Source organism: Littorina saxatilis, linkage group LG2, assembly GCF_037325665.1.
Source record: "Littorina saxatilis isolate snail1 linkage group LG2, US_GU_Lsax_2.0, whole genome shotgun sequence".
NCBI classification, from domain to species: Eukaryota; Metazoa; Mollusca; class Gastropoda; order Littorinimorpha; family Littorinidae; genus Littorina; species Littorina saxatilis.
In genome coordinates this window covers 47,664,188-47,679,747 of record NC_090246.1, presented here as the reverse complement: position 1 = coordinate 47,679,747, position 15,560 = coordinate 47,664,188, and the positions used below count along the sequence as shown (strand labels likewise).

Sequence of the window (15,560 nt, the reverse complement as noted above, 5' to 3'; positions counted from 1 at the left end):
CGCTTGACACATTTAAAATTAAAACACAGTTATACAAGCATCTACATCTACATTCATAGTCAGCAACGCTTAATTAAAAGCATACACCATCAAACATACATAACAAAAGATTCATTCTAACGGTAGAGGGGATACACCGACGACACGTTCTAGTATACACTGTATATGTTTGTTATGCTTGTATATGTTATGCTTGAGTCAACTGGGACCCAAAGCAAGTTCGATAACATCATTGTTTAAATCTGAGTTCTGTCCCCTGCATTAAAGTCGGTGCATGCGCCTAGGCTTTGATGGCTTGTCGTTTCACATAGATTTTTTCACTGCCTCTTAGTGGGGGAGGGGGGGGGGGAGGGGGGAGAACGGGGTTGTCTTAATCCCCTCTAGGTGAGCACCTGTCTTTTATCTGTTTCACCTTGGCAGAAGAGAGTTAACGTTGTCATGTTTTGAGATGATCAAGCTGACTTGAGTAGGCTAGACTTGACATGATGTCTACGAATAATTGCCACTGCTTGGGCTAAATTAGTGACAAATGTTTGGGACAAGGGAACGGACTGGACGTGCACTGTTTCGATTGCATGGACGGCACACTCCTTCCCGTGAAAACAGTTCCTCTTAGGCCAACAAAAAATAGTCTGTTTACGGTAACATATGCCAAAAAAAATAGGGTCGGTAGGTCGGGATATTTTTTACAAATTTTTTTTTTCTCCAAACAAACATTTTTTTACAGTTATGTTGCCAAAAAACAGACTTTTTGTTATTTATTTTTTTTAGTTTTTTTTCCTTTCTCCCCAAATGCCAACAAAAAAGTCTTAGGGTCGCGCGAAAAAATAGGGTCGGTCGGGATACCGTAAACAGACTATTTTGTTGTTGTTGCCTTACCATCTCAGACTTGGCCAGGCTTTTACATGGGATGAGACCATCCTTCCACTTGAATGCATACCAACAAATCAAGAACCTGACTGCTTGCTGTGCTAAGTTTGAGTTTTGTGTGGATGAACTGTTTTTCTAAAAAGCCATTATTGGCTATTATGAAATTAATTCATAAACAAATTCTCATTGTGCTCAAAGAACACCCAGGCCAAGTGTAGGGATGTTGCTAACCAATGCAAAAGTCTGTGCAAGTGTGCGTGATAGCGTTCCTGTCTGCCTGGCTCCTTTCCTGAGTACGTAGTGGTTTTAAGAAGAGTGCTCATCGTACCCTACCACCACACGTATATACATCGAGCAGTTTCTTCAGTTCTAAATCTTCCCCGCCGCTCTTACACTACAATCTAAGTCTCTCGGCCTCAGATCGAGCTGATGGACTCGGATAGCCTGGCAATGCCGCAGCAGCTACAGGCTCATCATGGCAGCGTGGTGTGTTTGGAGACACTGACCGAGACAGCGCCAGGCAGAGAGAACACGTACAATACGCACAGCGTTGTCGTCTCCGGCGGCTCGGACATGAGGATCAAAGTCTGGCAACTGCGTGTCGACGTGAACGACAGTATAGGGCTTGAGCTGTGCTTGCTCAACGTCTTGGAGGTATGGCGAGTGGCGTTATGTTCAAACATGTAATATTATTACTTGTTTTCACTAGATTACTGGCATTGCGGGATTTTGATGATTGCGAAGCTGATGATGTTATGATGAAAAGAAAGGTTGATGATGAGGATAAAGGCAATCCTAATAATTGAGCGAGAAGTTGACGACGACGACGACGACGGCGAAGATAACTGCAACGAGGATCCGAACGCTGCTACTCTATCTTTCATTTATTCCTTGAAATATTTGCGCTGTTGATAAGTGTATTCAAGATTCCTACAATACTCTCTTTCTCCAGATTAACTGCAATAAGATACCCAAGTACATGGCTGCTTTTGATGATCGAGTTGCTGCTGTGTTCCTCGCAAACACGTGGGTATTTATTTGTCTTGTCTGTGCTTACGTGATTGGACAAAAAAAGAAAGAGAGTGAAAGCGGCGAGAGAGAGGGAGAGAGGGAGGGTAGTTTTGTTTCAAAGCACATGTGTATACAGTGGACGCGGTTAATAGAGCCAGCCGCTTATAAAAGCCGATTTCAGACGGTCCGGATTTATCACTATCTATATTATATATATATATACGACTAGTGTCTGTGTGTCTGTCTGTCTGTCTGTCTGTGTGTCTGTGCGCGATGCGCGGCCAAGGTTCTCGATGGATCTGTTTCAAATTTGGTGATCATATTCAGGTACACCCTGGACACAACCTGGTCGATGAGATATTTCAACACGTGCTCTCAGCGCGCAGCGCTGTGCGCGCTGAACCGATTTTGGTTTTTTTGGTCTGGATCCACTATCAGTAACTCTTCCTTATCTTCTCCAGTGTTTTCAGCCGCGATTATCTCCCTTCCTCCGTGTGGCGTCAATCCATATTCCCGTTACTACGTTACTATTTTTAGAAGGTCACTGCACGTTACTATTTTTAGAAGGTCTCCAGTGTTTTGCGCATTTATCTCCTTTCCTTCGTACGCCGGTGAAGCCGGCGTACACCCGGGTCCCAGGCGCAGCCTGGTATTCGGCTCTACTTCTTCCCGGCTTCGCCGGTACCCGGCGAAGCGGGTAATCATCTAGTACCTTATGTATTAGAAAACTAGAGGAATACCCGGCTTCGCCGGGGTGAATCGCGAGACAGAGACAGACAGCGTGGTTGTTCATCACAATCACCTCTGCAGGCGAAGTCCTGTCAAACGGGATTGAGAATTTTAGAGCTTATTTCTTAGCCCTATAATTATTATCTGTTGTGGCTTCTCAAATGCCTGAACATACAGACAGACAAAAGCCGCTAGACCCCATCACAAACAGAACTCTACAATCCACAGGTTTTTGCCCACACACACACACACAAACACACACACAGAGAAGCCGTATATATATATATATATATATGTATATCTATATCTATAAATATATAGAGATAGGTGAGAGTGTATTTTTCGCGTGGCTATAAATTGATTCGACCTTTTCACTTTGACAGTAAGAACAACTTACGGGTGCATGGGAAGCGTTGTGGACAGCGCAGTGGACAGCGCAGTGACATTCTAAAAATAGTAATAGTAAGTTACAAACGGGAAAGCCACACGAAGGAAGGGAGATAAACGCCAAACACTGGAGAAGATAAGGAAGAGTTACTTATAATGGTGAAATGAACACAAAAACCCAAATCAGTTCAGCGCTGCGCGCTGAGAGCACGTGTTGAAATATCTCATCGATGATATTGTGTCCGGGGTGTAGCTGAATACGGTGTCCAAATTTGAAAAAGATCCACCGAGAACTTTGGCGTTGTGATGTGGTGTAGCGGCTATGGTGTGTCGGTATGGGGGCCCGGGTAGCTGAGGTGGAACCAAAATAGCTGAGGTGGAACCAAAATCGGTTCAGCGCTGCGCGCTGAGAGCACGTGTTGAAATATCTCATCGATGAGGTTGTGTCCGGGGTCTCTCTGAATAAGCCCACCAAATTTGAAGCAGATCCATCGAGAACTTTGGCCGTGCATCGCGCACAGACAGACACACACACAGACACTAGTCGTATATATATATAGAAGCCGGTTAATAAACCCAACCCGCCGCTTATTAAAGCCATTTTTATCAGAGAAATCACGTAGTTTGTGACTAAAACTCACATTATCTTGTTCTTGTAATCGCTCAAGTCATAGGCCTATTTATGTCCACGCTCACGCGTATCACGAAGTAACCGAGTTCAGAAAAGAATGTCAGTCAATAAAAACCGCACGTGTTGAGTTCATAAATTGTGTAGCTTTGATCGCGTGTTGTGTTCATGACTAAATTAAATCAGTTTACTGTTTTCTATCGGATTGGCAACAAGAGGGATTGAATCAAACATGCCGAAAAGAAAACGCCAGGATTTGACAACAGACGAGAAACTGGAAATTTACAAGAAATTTAAAGATCTTCCTGCATGCAGCTTGAGCTAGGGAAGGTGCAGCAAACCTGAAATTATTGATGTACCGAAGTGATCAAAGTACACGTACATGTACAAAATTAAAACAAAAGTTCAACATCCTTCGTGAAGTTTTCACACCGTATACCGTGGTTGCACTAGGCAAATCTGTCCGAAGCGGTTGCACCCTTATTTTTCTGTCCGAAGGGAGACACGCGACGTAAGTTTCTGCACAAAATCACCTGTAATTCCTCACAAATGACATATCATCACAAAACTACCGTTTGTACTTTGGCCTAAGGTGTCATAGCATCATATCATCGATTTGTTTCATTGCTTCAATGTGTTTGTGAACGTTGGCCTTCAAGTATTTACACATTTCAAGCGCATTTTGTGCAAATTTTGACTTTCCGCAGTTACTAGGGAAATTCAAGCACATGAGAAAGGCTACACACGATTGTAATGTGATCTATGGTCATTTCTTGACATCTGGGTCAGATGGTATGATTTAAAGTGGTGCAGGAGCGTCATATTTCATGAATCTGTGAAGACATTCAAAGATTTGTCGGTTGCGCATCTCCGAAGTCTCTCAGTTTTTCTGGTTGCACACCCCCGAAGCAATCGGTTGCACACCGCCGAAGATATTTCAAAGAAATAAACAGGAATCTATTTGTGTCCGCCTCTGGGTATGTTCCAAATTCGTATGGAAAATCATATATCTGCTTGTCTGTGCCGATTTGGTGTACACAATATATATATATCTCTCTCTCTCTCTCTCTCTCTCTCTCTCTCTCTCTCTCTCTCTCTCTCTCTCTCTCTCTCTCTCTCTCTCTCTCTCTCTCTCATCTCTCTCTGTTTCTGTCTCTCTCTGTCTCTCTCTCTCTGTCTCTCTCTCTCTACAGGAGATTGATGTGTTAAAACAGTTTACGGATAAGTTTTCCATGACAGTCAACCTGGTTAAGACAAAGGTAATCGTTTTTATAAAAGGAGGATTTTTGGCAGCAAATGAAGCCTGGAAGTACGGAAACGAGGACATAGAGGTTGTGAACAGTTACAAGTACTTGGGGCTAAATTTCACCACAAAATTGTCATTGACGCAAATGGTCAGCGATCTGGCCTCAAAGGCAAAGATAAGGACTGGCCAAATCCTAAGATGTTTGTGGAGGCTAGGCAACATACCTAGAAGCGTATTTTTTTAAAAATATGACGCACAGGTCCTCCCGATCTTAATGTATGGATCTGAGCTGTGGGGATTCCAAAGGTTTGAAGCTCTTGAGAAAGCCTATTTGTTTGCATGCAAGAAGTTTTTGTGTGTAGGGCGACAAACACCAAATAAGATGGTATATGGTGACTTAGGCCGCTACCCACGGTATGTCACTTCGTCGGTTCGCTGTATTAAGTATTGGCTGAGAGTGTTACATTTGCCAAGCGAAAGACTCCCAAGGAAAGCATATGGCATGATGAAACATTTACAGGGTTATGGCAAGAAAACATGGTCTCATTATTTGAAAGAAATGTTATGCATGTACGGCTTTGGAGATGTCTGGCTGCAACAAGGTGAAGGCGATTTGAATCGATTTATAGCAGTATTCAGACAACGATTGTTTGATTGCTTCCAGCAAGACTGGCACGACAGCATCATGAACTCGGAGCGATTTGAATTTTATTCGCTCTTTAAACAAGAAATTCGCGCTCAAGTGTATATAGACCATATTCAGCTCCGCTGTTTTTAAGATGCATACATACAATTTCGATTTGGTATTTCACCATTAAACACTCACAAATGCCGCTATCGAACTGACGTTGTACCGGGCCTTTTGATTTGCCCTGTATGCAGAGAGGGCGTGGAAGACGAGAAACATGTATTGTTTGTATGCAAAGGATATTGTGATTATAGACTTGATGTCAAAATATTAAGAGAAAAAACCCAGAGTGAAGATGCGAACAGTATTATACGTGTTATGTCTGTAGATAAAGGGGATTCAGTGGTGCATGTGGCCAGATTCTTATATCGTGTTTTTCAAAAAAGGAAAAGTTTTTTGGACTAGTTACCCAATGTGGAACAGGTGAACGAGACGGCGATGTGTTATACATAGTTTGTGCCATGGAATGTTAGAACAGGTTTGATTGCAAATAATGTATGCTGGTGTAGTACACTTGTGTTGTTGTTGTACCTATTCAAATTGTTGATTTTTGCGCTGGAAATGTTGGTATGTTAGAAAGAGAGAGAGAGAGAGAGAGAGAGAGAGAGAGAGAGAGAGAGAGAGAGAGAGAGAGAGAGAGAGAGAGAGAGAGAGAGAGAGAGAGAGAGAGAGAGAGAGAGAGAGAGAGTTTGTGCCGTGGAACGATAGAGCATGATTGAAAGCCGATAATGTATGTTAGCACTGTAAACTTGTTTGTCGTTGCACCTACCCATATTGTTAATTCATGCGCCGGATATGTCTTCAGGTTTAAGAGAGAGAGTGAGAGCGTGCGTGCGTTCGTGTGAGTATATGTTGGAGAGAAAGAGATAAAACCGGTTGATTGTCCATAAATACAAACACACGGCATGTATTACTGACCCCCCCCCCCCCTCCCCACACCCCGTTGAAATGAACCTTGTGTGTTTAATCAATAAAATGTCTTACGTCTTCCGTCTCTCTTTCTCTCTCTCTCTCTCTCTCTCTCTCTCTCTCTCTCTCTCTCTCTCTCTCTCTCTCTCTCTCTCTCTCTGTCTGTCTCTCTCTCTCATCTCTCTCTGTCTCTCTCTCTGTCTTTCTCTCTCTACAGGAGTCTTATATAGCTAATTAGTTTATTAGGCTTGACCAAACACGATTCTGAAGGAAAGAGTGTTAGTGTGTTTAGAAATGACACTTTGTTCGTAATCATTACTGTATAATTCTATTCTTAAAAATCCCTTCAGGATTCTATTTCAAGAGGTAAAATAGACCAACTTTTGCTCTTAGGTGCATAGCAAATTAATAGCGGTTGGCTGTCCAGACGGCCAAACGATCTGGGCAGGCTCAGGTATATTGACGTTTTGCTAACAATAAGTTATGAAGCTAAATCTGTTAAAAGAAAACCACACAAGCCCGTTATCCTTAAAAACCTGTTTGGTCAAGCCCCAAAACACACTTTTTCCTCTTAGACGCATAACAAATTGTCCACGGTTAACCGTAGCAAGTTTTGTTGCATTTTGTGGTTGTATGACAATTGCTCACAGGACAAATGCTCACACGGAAAAATGCACACACACACACAACACACACACACACACACACACACACACACACACACACACACACACACGCACGCGCACACACAACATTGCACTGAATTCATGTGCATGCCTTGTCAGATGCGAAAATGTCACTTTGGAGCATGAAAATCACACACACACACAAATAAAAAAAAATCCTCCGGGCGGCCCCAAAAATTGGGGCGGGCGCTGACGATCAACATTATTAATTTTATTTCGCATAATGTAGGCAAAATACTAAGGAAATGCTTCGGCGGTGCGCAACCAAAACAAAGCTAAAACTTCGGAGATGCGCAACCAGCCACTTCGGAGATGCGCAACCGACAAATCTTTGAATGTCTTCACAGATTCATGAAATATGACGCTCCTGCACCACTTTAAATCATACCATCTGACCCAGATGTCAAAAAATGACCATAGATCACATTACAATCGCGTGTAGCCTTTGTCATGTGCTTGAATTTCCCTAGTAACTGCGGAAAGTCAAAATGTGTACATAATGCGCTTGAAATGTGTAAATACTTGAAGGCCAACGTTCACAAACACATTGAAGCAATGAAACAAATCGATGATATGATGCTATGACACCTTAGGCCAAAGTACAAACGGTAGTTTTGTGATGATATGTCATTTGTGAGGAATTACAGGTGATTTTGTGCAGAAACTTACGTCGCGTGTCTCCCTTCGGACAGAAAAATAAGGGTGCAACCGCTTCGGACAGATTTGCCTAGTGCAACCACGGTATACGGTGTGGTTTTGTTTAGATTCAAACAAGTGTAAATGACGAAAGAAAGTGACTGAGTGACGTAAACAAAAGAGAAGATTTTTTTTCGAAAATGACGTATTCCTGGACCGCCGGTTAATAAATCCGCCGCTTATTAAAGCCATTTTTCGTCGGTCCAGAAGTGGCTTTATTAAGCGGCGACCACTGTACATATTATGAGCAGGGATCGCGCTAGCTTTTTAAAAAACGCGTAAGTCATACGCAACGAAACGAAAAAAACGCGTCACGGACCAATATTTTTGCGTACTACGAAAACACGTACAGACACAAACAAAACACGCACGAAAGACTTAAAGACACTCCTTACCTAAATACGGCGAGTTTTTCTGTCGAACTCCGCGCACGCCTGTCGAATAACACCCCTGCTGTCTCCAACCTTCGGGCCTTGCGAGTTTGTTTCCCGCTCTAATACGACTAGACACACTTTCCGCCTTTTGGAAGCGCGAGATGGGAGAGCAGCTAATGTCTGTTTCATTATCCGACAAGATATTATCTGGTAATACCCTCGTTACGTTCGTTTGCGATACTTCGATGCAAAAAGAAACGGACTTTAGTTTTGACGCGCAGATTTCATGTGTGTCGTCACTTCTCGAGCCCTATAGTCAGTTTCAGGATCGGGTGATTATTAAGTCAGAGCAAAAGCGCTTCGTGAAGACAAGAAAAAGTTACAATATTTTTGCGTATGGCTTACGCGGCGCGGCGAAAAAAACGCGTCAGCGACTTTTAAAATGCGTCAAATACGCAAAAATCGTGCGTAAACGCGATCCCTGTGTGAGTGAAAGTGAGATAGAGTACACGAGAGAGATTAGAGAGATGCGTTGAATGGTGGCTTGCTCTAGTAGGCTATCAGCCCTACGCAGAGCGAGGAGAGTGGAGAGAAAGGGGAGACAGACAGACAGACGAACAGACCGACATACGGACGGACAGACGGACGTACGGACGGACAGACGGACATGCAGGCCGGCAGACAGACAGACAGAGTTGAATCCATGTTTTTACGTTCAATAGCGCATGCATGCTTACCAACGTACCACCGTCTCTGTTTCAACTTTCAGTACACTGGAGATTTACAGTACGAGAGGCCACATAAAAGAGTCTTGCGGAATGTCAACCTCGACATTTTCCACAACTAGCAACTTGTGCTTGACGCATACCGAGGACTATGATCACAAAGAAACGGTAAAACATCAAATCTCCCTGCATGTTCTCGTTGTCTTTCGGATAAGTAGCCTATTATCTTTCTTTCTTTGGAAACGCCCTTCAGAAATGGGGCTATTAAATAATTGTTGTCATGCCATTCACACCCCCCACAAAACAAAAACCACACACACAAAAAAGCCCCAATAACAACGATTTAAAAATGTTTTTCTGCAGTTAATTTAATGTCATGAGGGGGAGAGAAAAAAATTCGAGGGCCAAAAGATCGAGGCACAAAAGGTCGTGGTAATTTAGTTGAGAGTCACAACGTCAAGGGTGAGAAAAAGGTCGACAACAAAAGGTCGAGTGCGACAAAAGGTCGAGGATTGAAAGGTCGATGAGTGAATTGTAAATATGAGATTCGTGTAGGGTTTGGAGAATGATAATGAGCTGCCAATGTTTGGGGGAACTGTTTTACTGCTACATTGTTTTCATACGTACTCAACAAGATGTGTTCGAACAGCGCCAGTTCGCAGATGACTGATGTAAGATTTGCTGTAACAGTAATATGTGTATGTCGCCTTGTCTTGACCTTTCTCTGACTGACAGAGCTCCACCCTGTGTCCGCATGTGTCAGACATGGGACTGGTCCGAATTTTATCGGAATTCCGATATTTTCCTTAGCTCACAGACCATTCTTGAGATCGATGCAAATTCATTGAGAAAAAAAAGGGGGGGGGGGTGGTGGTATGAACCGTTCAGCTGAAGCTGTCTGCGTCTGAAGTCAGTGCATTCCCACCCCAGCACTCGCGTGAACCCATAGCAGTATCATGGGTCGCGTTTGATTGGCTGTCGATCTCCGACGATTATCGCCTAGGCCTAATTATTCACCGATGGCGGTTTGCGGGTTGTTTTGATTGGCTGCCGATCTCCAAACGCCGAAGGTGAAAAAGGTAGCATCATGGCGTCTGGATTCCGTATTGTTTTGTCGGCTGTGGAAGTTCTTACGATCGACGACCAAAGTGTGAAAAACAAGTGGAAAGTCAACTGGCTGTCAGAAGAAGTGACTGTCATTATCAACAAGAAAGAAAGGCGCCAGCTCATTGGCGACAGTATCGCCAAGATATCCATTCCTGGTCAGGCTGTGTGCACATGGTGCGACAACGGCCACTGCTTGGTGAAATACGGACTTGGTGGAAAAAATGTGTTGGTTCTGAAAGTTTTCAAGTAAGTTTTGTGTGTGTGTGATTGTTATAAATTACACTTTTGTTGTAAAATGCTAAAACATATTATTCTTGTGGTTTTTATAGTTTTTGACTCACATGCGAAGCAAAAGTGAGTCTATGTACTCACCCGAGTCGTCCGTCCGTCCGTCCGTCCGTCCGGACGTCCGGACGTCCGTCCGTCCGTCCGGAAAACTTTAACGTTGGATATTTCTTGGACACTATTCAGTCTATCAGTACCAAATTTGGCAAGATGGTGTATGATGACAAGGCCCCAAAAAACATACATAGCATCTTGACCTTGCTTCAAGGTCAAGGTCGCAGGGGCCATAAATGTTGCCTAAAAAACAGCTATTTTTCATATTTTTCCCATTTTCTCTGAAGTTTTTGAGATTCAATACCTCACCTATATATGATATATAGGGCAAAGTAAGCCCCATCTTTTGATACCAGTTTGGTTTACCTTGCTTCAAGGTCAAGGTCACAGGAGCTCTTCAAAGTTGGATTGTATACATATTTTGAAGTGACCTTGACCCTGAACTATGGAAGATAACTGTTTCAAACTTAAAAATTATGTGGGGCACATGTTATGCTTTCATCATGAGACACATTCGGTCACATATGATCAAGGTCAAGGTCACTTTGACCCTTATGAAATGTGACCAAAATAAGGTAGTGAACCACTAAAAGTGACCATATCTCATGGTAGAAAGAGCCAATAAGCACCATTGTACTTCCTATGTCTTGAATTAACAGCTTTGTGTTGCATGACCTTGGATGACCTTGACCTTGGGTCAAGGTCACATGTATTTTGGTAGGAAAAATGTGTAAAGCATGTGAGTCGTATGGGCTTTGCCCTTCTTGTTTAAAAAGGCATGATCTAATTTTTTGCTATCAGGAGAGGCCCCAAAATGGCCTTTATAATTCTAACATTCATTTTCCGTCAGGGGGGCTTTGCCCCCCTGAACCCCCTACCGGGGGCCTATGCGGCCCCTGGACCCCGGCTTACTTTCCTACTTTTGGAACATTTGCTGGTCTCATGTCTGATGTGTCCCTGTGTCGAAAGCTTCAGTATACCCCCCGCTTGATTGTGCTACGTACATTTACACTTGAATTGGAAAAGGAGAAACACGGGGGAATACACCTCACCGCAAAAATGCCAAATATGCATAGGGGTGTTCTGCTATACTAACTCAATGATAGACGTTCTTTTGTGTGTCTCGAGCTGTCGTCATCATGCCCCACGCTGCATATCACTTACTGACAATGTGAAGGCTAACATACGGCATACATTCGGGTCACTCAAAACACTGCATGACTTCCATGCTCCATTCAACAACTGAATGTGATTTTGTTGTTTTATCTCGATCTGGGTCAAAACTGTCATGGTGAAGGCTTTAGCGCCTTGTGAAATGTGGGTGAAATAAACGAAGAAGTCTGTCCGTGATTTCATTGTGTTTCAATCTACCCAAACCCTCCACACACGTCCTCATCGTCATGTATTGTGCCTGAAAATTGACAATGTGTGTGTTGCCAGATTACTGCTTTGGACAAATGCCCGCTGCTGAGACTCTTTGCAACTTCGAGCATGGACAAAACCGTAAAGGTTGGTAATAATGCAAATACAATGTGATATAAATCGACGAATTTAACACTGGCACATGCATCTCAAAGATAAGCTGATCAGCGGCGAAGCTGCGTTCTGGCAGAATGTAGCTGATCTGCCAAATTAATTTTGCGCATGTGCAAACAGGCGTTCCCGAGAGTTGTTTTGCGTATTTAATAGTAACTTGGCAGGAAGTGTAAATTCAACAAACCCATGACTTCTGCGCCGTTTCGTAGGACTATACTCCACATCGATTGCCTTGGTGCGTATAGCAATATTCACTAGGACGACTATCGACCTTTTTTCGGCATATTTCTGAAGAATTGTTGTTTGTACAAAATCGCTGGAAAGTTTTAACGCCCACGGCAAAGCGAGCCATTGGAAGTGCCCGCATACTCGAAGCAGAGTAGATAGGTCACTGCAAACTCTGCTGGAAAGTTTAACGGTGCGCAGCTCTGGTTTCTGGTTGAATAAGTTTGAATTGCCGATTGCCTTGCCAACTAATGAGCGACTTCTCATTGACAAAATGTTGAAAGTCGGCCGGCCATGTCAACATCATTTCAAGGCACAGTACATCGTGTGTAAACGATGTGGCTTATACTCTCAAGTTGTGCCAGATTTTTACATTGGATAAGACCATATCTCCAGTTAGAACGTACCAACAATCAAGAGCCTGGATGATTTCTGTGCAGAGTAGTACTTTGTGGATACATGTTTTTAATTTTTATTTATTTCATTTAAAGGCCATTAGTGTTAATCTGAAAAATGTATTTATCGAAAAAGTCCCACTGCACAGGACGCAGTCAGTATGTTGATTTTTGGTATGAGTCTCTAAAAAACAAGAGGCAAAGCCTTCAAGGCTCCCGTAAGAAATCGACAAACAGTAACACAAACTCATTCACTCGTCACACATACACACACACAGTAAGCATAGGTGACACGGTGCAAGAGTGGGAGACACTAGATCTAGATCTGTCTGTCTGTAGCCTACTTACGGGGACACGACTGCCAGATCGACACTGCGCTTTCGACAGCGCTTCCTCGCGCACACACTGGAAACACGCTGTGCAGATCAACCTGTAGGAAATCTCCTTTGGTATCTTCTTTATCTATTTTTCTGGGGCTACGAAACCGAACAATGTGAAATCGTCTTCCCCGAATCGGCGAACTGCAGCTGGGTGAGAACTGTATCTATACCACAATCCTTCACGCGATCTGACTAAAGCTAGGATTCCATTCTTACGGCTGCGGTGCGGCTCCGGCTCCGGCGACGGCAACGGCATCCGGCTCTGGCGAGAAAAACGCATAGTCGTGAACCGTATATAACGGCGACGTCGTCCGGATATGTTCTCTTCCCGCCAATGCCGCCATGGCTCCACATTGGTCTCGTCTCATGCAAACTGTCATTCATAATGAAGAACAATTTATGTTAATATTATTAGCGTACCGCCAAATGAAAAAACGCCAAAAGAGACGACATCGCTGGTGGGTGCATGCCATTTTGGAGAAAAGACGGCAGTATGGAACCTATCACCATCTTGTTCAAGAACTGCAACTCGATGGCGAAAGGTTTCAGCAGTATTTTCGTCTCTTTGTGCTCGGAAAGGCTCTGAGAAAAACGCGGGAAAAGAGACACGCCCACAAAATACCAGACGGCGTCCGGCGACGGCAGTCCAGAAAGCTACATGGAGCTTTCTTGAAAAAACGCACGCACGCCGGGCCGTCGCCGTCGCCGTCGCCGTACCGCACCCGTGTGAATGGGGTCATCCCTTCTTTCATCAATGTTTTTCAAATTGCCGTCGTCGCTGCCGTCGCCGGAGCCGCACCGCAGCCGTAAGAATGGAATCCTAGCTTTGACCTTGACCCCTGACCTGGTCTACATACCACACACGACACAAACCAGTCACCCGTTTTTAACCCCCCCAAAACCCACCACCACCCGTTTTCTTTGGATACACACTTTAACTACATACGTGCCGACGAAATGTTGATCATTGCTTCAATACTTTGAAGCTGTTGCTTGGATAATAACCCGATTACACTTGTATGGTTAGATCTGGAGCGACCAGAACGATCTGCTGAAAGAGCTGGTGTGTGACGATTACACTTCTATCGTTAGATCTGGAGCGTCCAGAACGATCTGTTGAGAGAGCTGGTGTGTGACGATTACACTTGTATCGTTAGATCTGGAACGTCCAGAACAATCTGTTGAGAGAGCTGGTGTTTGACGATTACACTTGTATCGTTAGATCTGGAGCGTCCAGGACGATCTGTTGAGAGAGCTGGTATTTGACAATTACACTTGTATCGTTAGATCTGGAACGTCCAGAACGATCTGTTGTGAGAGCTGGTGTTTGACGATTACACTTGTATTATTAGATCTGGAGCGTCCAGAACAATCTGTTGAGAGAGCTGGTGTTTCACGATTACACTTGTATTATTAGATCTGGAGCGTCCAGAACAATCTGTTGAGAGAGTTGGTGTTTCACGATTATACTTGTATCGTTAGATCTGGAGCGTCCAGAACGATCTGTTGAGGGAGCTGGTGTTTGACGATTACACTTGTATCGTTAGATCTGGAACGACAAGAACGATCTGTTGAGAGAGCTGGTGTTTGACGAACCGGTGGTGGACATCTGCTTTGCCACAGACATCGGAGACATCCTCATCGCCAGAGAGTTTGTGCTTGTGTAAGTTGAGGCAATCGCTGTGGTAAGGAATGCAATTGGGAGAAGGTAGTCAAGGAAAGGGGGAAGTTGGAGGCGGGGTTGCGGGTGGTGGTTCGCAATCAACTTTTGATAGGCGCACATTATAGCGCGTTTGATTGGAGGTTGTGTGTGTGTGTGTGTGTGTGTGTGTGTGCGTGCGTGCGCGTGTGTCTGTCTGTCTGTCTGTCTGTCTGTCTGTCTGTATGTGGTTATTTTTTGCACCAGAAAACAAGGGAGTTGAATTGTCAAGGCCTCAGGCATTAACTATACCGAGCAACAAAAGAAACGCGAATTATTTTTCGATATTTTGATTTTTAACAACGCAGTTAATCTAAGAGTGACAATTTTCGGGATATAGATGCCCTATGCAGTCATGTGTAACAAAGCTGTTGTGTAAATATTTTCCCATTGCTGCTGTCTCAACGTACGGGACAAGCAGTTTCCACGTGAAACACATGATGCGCGCTTACAGCACGTGCAAGCGGAGTAGGAGAAACCTCATGTGTGAGATGTGTTCACTAATGCATTAGCAATGAAAAGATACCATGGCACGCTTACTGCCAGTCTCACTTTTGACAGAGTCAAGATGCCAAGATTGACACCAGAACAACGCGAGAGGGCAGTGGGTCGATTGTCGGCTGGTGATGACCCAGAAGCGGTAGCAGTCGCTTTCAATGTGCATCTGTCAACAGTATATCGCCTTCAGCAACGTTTTGTCAACACTGGAAGCACTGCTGATACACAACGAAGTGGAAGACCTCGCGTTACCACACAGAGACAAGATCGCCAGATCCTGCGTCATCATTTGACAAAACCGATTCCATACAGCCAATGAAACAGCCAGGAACACCGTCGGGAACAACCAGAGACTCATCAGTGGCCAGACAGTACGCCGAAGACTTGCTGAGCGAGTCCTCCAAAACTGCCGTCCAGCTAGAGCACCAGTCC

The 15,560-nt window shown here is 44.0% G+C and overlaps 1 protein-coding gene across 1 annotated transcript in view; it reads left to right on the top strand.

Moving 5' to 3' along the window:
• The window catches only part of LOC138953233 (uncharacterized), a 134,687-nt gene that overhangs the window by 40,836 nt on the left and 78,291 nt on the right, over nucleotides 1–15,560 (top strand). The window contains exons 18-22 of the mRNA XM_070325035.1: nucleotides 1,291–1,524; nucleotides 1,823–1,896; nucleotides 8,994–9,117; nucleotides 11,836–11,904; nucleotides 14,479–14,594. Coding sequence (XP_070181136.1) covers nucleotides 1,291–1,524; nucleotides 1,823–1,896; nucleotides 8,994–9,117; nucleotides 11,836–11,904; nucleotides 14,479–14,594 — 617 coding nt within the window. The remainder of the gene's footprint in view (nucleotides 1–1,290; nucleotides 1,525–1,822; nucleotides 1,897–8,993; nucleotides 9,118–11,835; nucleotides 11,905–14,478; nucleotides 14,595–15,560) is intronic.